Source organism: Loa loa (assembly GCF_000183805.2).
Source record: "Loa loa unplaced genomic scaffold supercont3.118, whole genome shotgun sequence".
NCBI lineage: Eukaryota > Metazoa > Nematoda > Chromadorea > Rhabditida > Onchocercidae > Loa > Loa loa.
In genome coordinates, this window is record NW_018108298.1 from 165805 (window position 1) to 172238 (window position 6434).

Genomic DNA, 6434 nt, shown 5'->3' on the forward strand with positions numbered 1-6434 from the left:
ATAACATTTATTGTAACAAAATTCCCAAGAAAACAGATTGACATACAACTACATTTAACGGTAATTAAGCCCTTCAGCACAAAATACTTGTTCAATACATAACAAACAGAAGAACCATACAAAGATAAAAAGATATAACAATTGGTGTTTTACTTGATTTCTAGAATCGCCACATGCTTTAAAAAAAAAAGAAAAGAAATGCCAAGATTTTCTAATCCTTTATGCATTTCCATGAATATTAAAGAAATGCTGACAAGGATATATTATTTCAAGTTATCCTATCCTAAACTTAGTATTTGTCCGTTTTGCCATCACGAGCCAATAAAGCTGGAAAAAATACTGAAGTTATCGAAATTTTCGAAGAAATAGTAAAAAAATAAAAATACCTCTAATTCTTTCGAAGTATTCATTACGAATCGCTCATATTTAAGTGCTTGCACAAGCTGTGGCAAATATAATAGAATATGCTCAGGCTTAGCATGTGATAAACGTGATACCGCATAGCGACGCAGTTCAATGTGTCGAAATGTTGGCGAAAGAAGTTCCAAAGCGTCACTGGCCTCTAGCGGTGACCATTCTCTGAAAATTTTAATTCGGTAAACAGGAAGGTTTAATATTTCAACCTGAAAAAATTTTTTAATGAACTGCAGAAAATAGACCTACTCTTCATTTCAAATCGCATTACTTGTAGTTTCTCAAACCCCAATATTTTTTTTTTAGTGAATGGTGATTAGTCACAAAAAAAGTTATAACCTATCACCTAAATACTACCAAGGATTTCTAAAGGTTAAATGTATGGAGTCTATAGCATTATACATGAATGTGGAGCCCGTAGCATTATTCTTTGGAATATTTGATAATAATTACTTCACAAGGACTAAGGCATATGCTGCCTCTTCATTTTTATTCCAAGCCACTGAGCGAACAAATTTTAGTAATGCTTTACGATTATTCCGAAGAAAATATCGGAATTTCCAGATTAAATCACGTTCTTCAAAGCTTATTGCGTGTGCTGGTGGTAACTGAAATAGACAAAATCATTAGCTATCCAGAGTAAAGTGGACTGAAAAATGTGCTGAGCTTTTAGAATTAAAAATATAGCATTATTTTGAAGGCGAGGGACACTTCTCTCAATAAATTTCGTATTTATAAATAAAACTGAAGACTAGGCTAGAAAAAAGTAGCATGTGGTCGATGTACAAGGTAGCAAGGATATTAATAGTACATTTAGCTCCATAATATGCACAAACTAACCCCTTACAGGAAACTATATATTAAGATAAGAAATGTTAAATTTCTTGAAAAATCAGCGAAAACAACAAATTTTGTAGATCTGATGTTACCAACAGTAAATAAAATAGTATACATGGATTATCTTCTCCAGGGAACGACGTGCAGAAGCATTGGGTTTCAGTTCACGTTCAATAGGATCAGCACGTGAGGAACGTGTCATCATGTGATGTTTGAGTTCACAAATATTTTCCAAATCTATCTCTGGATCGATTGATGGATAAACACTCCGTGCTTTTAACTCCTCTTCATCCTCGTAATAAACTACAGAGATCGTGGAATCCCCGCAAACAACTCGAGCCATTTCGACAATTAAATACAAACAACGCTGTTCGACTTCACGCTGAAATGTAATTCCAATTAATGCTCCATCTGCTAGTAGCGTACTTTATTTTTTCCAATCAGTTGTGTTGATTTCTATTCAGTATTCATTACTAAGTCATTTAATTCATTTCTCGCCCCTGTCCCAGAAAATTTCACACTTCACCAGAATGACTAGTTACAACGATAAACATCAAAAGGAACTAACCTCTTTTTTGATCTGTTCAATGCGTGGAAACGTGAGTCGATCAAGCCAGTCAACATGCTCGATCAATCTCTCACCGTATTCTTTTGTTCGTTTTTGTAAACGATCAACACCTGTCTGTTTCGTGAACTATAACAATACAAATAATTTAATATATAAATAATATTTTCTCAATCCTTCCTCTCAAGGTAGAAAAAAAAAAAAAAACTCTCCCAACACTAAGGAACTTACAACAGGAATATTATCGAATGAGGTTTATCAAACTATTTCACTTTTTACCAAATGATATTGACGCAACACTTATGCATAAAAGACAAGAATTAATCAAAATTAATTTCGGTAATATCAGATATTTAATTTAACCTCAACTAACAATAAGGATGAACGAGATGCAAGAAGCTGAAAAAAAAAGGAATTGTGAAGTTGCATCATTCCGTCAAATCGGACCTTGGATGCTAAAGGTGGCCTCAAATAATCATCAGGTTTTGTGGCCACTTCCATTTTTAGCGCAATGGTGCCGGATCGAAGAACTCCACGTTTGCTGAATAGTGAAACGGACGAATGTGCTATAAATCTTGCTTCTAGGCTATCTGATACATCCCACAGGCATGCATGGATAAATGAATCAAGACTCAGCTCACTGAAAATAAAGAAGTCAATGTTATGAGCATTTCTGAGTATTTTAAATCACAATTTTAAGGAAGCTGAAAAAAGCTATTACCGATGGAGAATAAAAGAGAAGACTTGGTCAAAGCATTTTGGTACAAAAAATATGTTCTGAACAAAGAAATCTAATCTTGATTTTCCGCTAACAAATTGTAGCCGTGTTTTTTTCATCAACCCGAGACTAAATTAAGAACCTTTCTTTTGAAATTTTGAAGCCGCAAACTCCTCAAATCTTTGTTAGCAGCCATGAAATTCAGTTTTTTTTTCCGACGAAGCATATATCTTTAATGGAATCACGCAATAAGTACACCTTATTTTGACTGGTAACAAAATCCATTCATCCCAGGAATGAAGCGTTGTACGAACATGACTTGGTGGAGGTTTATATGACGTCCAAATTGGCACACCCGCTTGTCGTTTATTGCAATAAACCTAAAAAACTGTCAAAAAATAAAAAGAATTTTAAGATTCAATGTTCTTACCATTCCTGAAATAATATGGAAGATTACCCAGATCTAAATTAAAGTTAAGTTGATTTATCCATTCCAATTTGCAAAAGTGCCGAAAATAATTGTGGAGTTTCGGAATACTCCAATATTCAAACTTTAATTTCGAAAAAAATTCAAAAAAATCAGAAGTTTGAATTAAAAAAGAGTTAACCGAAGCGGTAATGAAGAAATTGCCACCCATAACACGATAAGATTTATCTAAAAGTGATACACTTCCTTCCAAAGAACCAATTCGTAACTGTACGTTCCCTTCGAGGTCACAGCTATGAACATATAGAAATTCATTATCCATCCTCACTTATTAACTTGTACTTCCTCCGGTAACTGTTAATTGATTAAGTGGCTATCATTGAATAGTGAGAGTCCGTCCCAGATGCACCTGAAAACAGTTTTATTAAAAATTTCCGGGATACTTCATATAACTTGTATGCTGACAAAATCTTCCTACTGCATAATGTCATAACATATATTTTATTAGAGCCTTTTTGAATAACAAACACATAAACAAGTTCAAGGGCACATGTGACCCTATACTCCAGGAGAGCCTATACTGCTTCATCCAAATACACCATAAAAAATCTGTAAACTTTATTCATTCTCCTTTCAAAGTCAGCTCATTTTGCAAGTTAAATGATCGCCATCTTTTATCAATCTACGCAAGTCCACATTGCATTTACAAATTTATTGAGTATAACTTGCAGCTATTCGAAATAGAGAAGATTTAAATTCATAAATCATATACCACAATATACCTCTCATATTCCAGCATCTGCTTCGAGAAGTTTGAAATTACTAAAATTTCTCGGAATATTTCATATAGCTTGTATGCTGGAAAATCTTTCTATTGCACATTGTTCTAACATATTTTATTAGTGCTTTTTTGAACAAACATATAAATAAGTTCAGGAGCATATGCGAATCCTGTACCACAAATAACAAAAAGTACTTATTTTTACTGAGAAATTGATATAATGACAAGCCAAGTGATAATTCAAAACGGACGAATTCACAGAGATAAAATTAGAATTTCAGGATATGACATTAATTGTTGCCATGGCAAAGGAAAAAATCCTGAGTTGGCAGAAACATGCCTAATCTTGTTTATTCGTAACTTTCATGTAAATCGTCCTAAACATAACACAGAAAGTAATTTGTACAAATAATATACAGAAGAAAAATGATAACATATGAACAACCTTGCACTCTTAAAATCCAACTAATAAAAGAAAAGATATGCATGAAAAAACAACTTTTCGATGATAGAAAATTTAAATATAATTTATTGAATCTCAAAAATGACCAACTGATCACGATGGAAAATAAATATTGCCTAAAGCAGCAATATGAACTCCTTCAGACGATCTATTTGTATGGAATTTTTATTTTTCATACAATTAAACACAAAAACACATAAATACGCATACAGCTATAACTCAATATTGCAAAAATTTCCATTTACGATATCAGTTACGACTGCCGTCCATTCAAAAGGTTAGCAATTTATATTGAAAAAAAACCTTATTCCCATCTAAGAAAAAGGACCAAACCCTAAATTTATGATTAAGATAGTAAATTAGAGATCAGGGTTTGAAACTGAACAATGCCATAAGTATAAAACAAAGGAAGAAACTGCGATTCTCACACGCATTTCCAATCATTTTGGTGACTTCTTTTTGCTACCACTTCTCTTCGATGGAACATCTCTACCCGGTAAATGCCTTGGACTGTTATTTGGACTCTCTTCATGTATCGGTTGCTGAATAGTGCTACGACTTAATGATGCTGGTGATGTAACTGAAGAACTGGAAAATAAGCGTTCTGATTCGCGCATACCTTTCCTTGCACCTTTTTTATCTAATTTCAAACTATTTTTTGACGGTGGTGCAACCAGTGTTAATCGATCCCAGCCTATAAAACACTATAAATTATTTGACCTTCTTTAAATATTTGAAAGTTGCTGAAATGAATATGCCAGAAACTCATAAATATTAATAGAAAACGTTGGAGTAGACAGCAGAATCCATGATTACAAAGATATCACCGACTAAAATTTTATTAAACAAGATCAATGGTCAGCATAAGAAGACTTAGTGTGCTGGAATAATTCAGTGATAAATAATTTCCTGGCCAATCGAAATGACTAGCAGTACAAAACAGACAACAGTTTAGAAGATTCTGTTTAATTCAACGTAACAATATCTCACCTTTTACAACATTTCCGTAGTCGGCTGTTTCCTCTAAGTATGAGCCTTCGAAGTTGTAAATTTGCTGCTCAAGGGCGCTAAGCGTTTCCTAAAAAAAAAAAATGTAATAGATGAGGAAGCTTCATTCCAAAAAACCTAATTGAAAAGTAGAGCTAAAGGACTGCTTAAACAAACTATAAATTATTACATAAGAAGCTTTAAATGAGATATCATATCAGACCTTACACAGAAGGTATGGAACATATGTTCAAGTTTTGTGTAAAAGAATTCAAATTAACTTATGGATCATAAAGAGAAAGACTGAAATAAATGATGGAGAAATGAAAAGTGATTTTAACTTGAGCAATGAACTTACTGCAAGTTCGGTGCGGCGTTTTACAAGATCAGCTAGTTCCCTTCTTATTTCGTTTAAATCTTTAGCCATTTAATCGTTTAATTTTGGCTAAAAAGTACATATAAACAGTATTCCGGAACTGCAGTGTTCCGAAATCCGGAATATTACAAAAAACCAGTAGATGAAAAGCCCTCTGTTAAATAATATCACTTCTTCAGCATGAAAAACTTCAACACTAATAGTTTAGGGTGAAAAATACTGTCAGAAAAGAGGAGAAAGTAAAGAGTGATAAGATTTTTAAAACACCATACTATAAGAGATAAAGAAGACTCATCAGTAATTATCGGAAGAAAGAAAGTTTGCATGGAGTCGAAGAGACATAATTGCAAAGCATACCTAAGGAAGACATTGATAAAAAGACAAAATAGTATGTATACTGCGCGGAGAATTACATATTTAGGCAATGATACAAAACTTTGCAATTATCGGAGTTTGGTAATCCAAGCTGGCTTGTAATCGAGTAGCAAAAAAACGCGACGTAATCTATATGGTGTGTTTCTAGTTCGGGGAATTTGGGTGGGGTGTTTTTGATTTGGGTAGTTTTGGGTAGTTTAGGTTTGGGTAGTTTTACTTTCCTTTGAAAATTTAATCTTTTTGGCATGGAATTTAAATTTGAAACAATTTTTGATGCTTCTTATTCATTTCATATATATTAAGTAAACATGCATGTATATGTATAATCAATATATTCATTCTCATGTCAACATATAATCAATATATTCATTCTCATGTTAACATATAATCAATATATTCATTCTCATGTTAACATATAATCAATATATTCATTCTCATGTTAACATATAATCAATATATTCATTCTCATGTTAACATATAATCAATATATT

At 32.8% G+C, this 6434-nt stretch overlaps 2 protein-coding genes across 2 annotated transcripts in view; both read right to left on the reverse strand.

Annotated features, from left to right (window-relative positions):
* Window positions 1-3821, reverse strand: part of LOAG_17719 (phosphatidylinositol 3-and 4-kinase) — an 8654-nt gene extending 4833 nt beyond the window's left edge. Inside the window, exons 1-8 of the mRNA XM_020450382.1 lie at window positions 3744-3821; window positions 3143-3370; window positions 2793-2914; window positions 2264-2456; window positions 1820-1945; window positions 1367-1633; window positions 868-1022; window positions 387-579 (exon numbers count right to left, since the gene is read on the reverse strand). Coding sequence (XP_020305954.1) covers window positions 387-579; window positions 868-1022; window positions 1367-1633; window positions 1820-1945; window positions 2264-2456; window positions 2793-2914; window positions 3143-3283 — 1197 coding nt within the window. The 5' untranslated portion in view covers window positions 3284-3370; window positions 3744-3821. The remainder of the gene's footprint in view (window positions 1-386; window positions 580-867; window positions 1023-1366; window positions 1634-1819; window positions 1946-2263; window positions 2457-2792; window positions 2915-3142; window positions 3371-3743) is intronic.
* A 545-nt stretch (window positions 3822-4366) lies between these two features.
* Window positions 4367-5757, reverse strand: LOAG_11597 (sarcoma antigen NY-SAR-91). The gene is made up of 3 exons (XM_003147115.2): window positions 5551-5757; window positions 5196-5283; window positions 4367-4899 (listed from the first exon to the last, which is right to left on the reverse strand). Exons 1-3 carry the CDS (start codon window positions 5617-5619, stop codon window positions 4646-4648), a joined length of 411 nt encoding a protein of 136 aa, XP_003147163.1. The 5' UTR covers window positions 5620-5757; the 3' UTR covers window positions 4367-4645.
* Window positions 5758-6434: the final 677 nt, after the last annotated feature.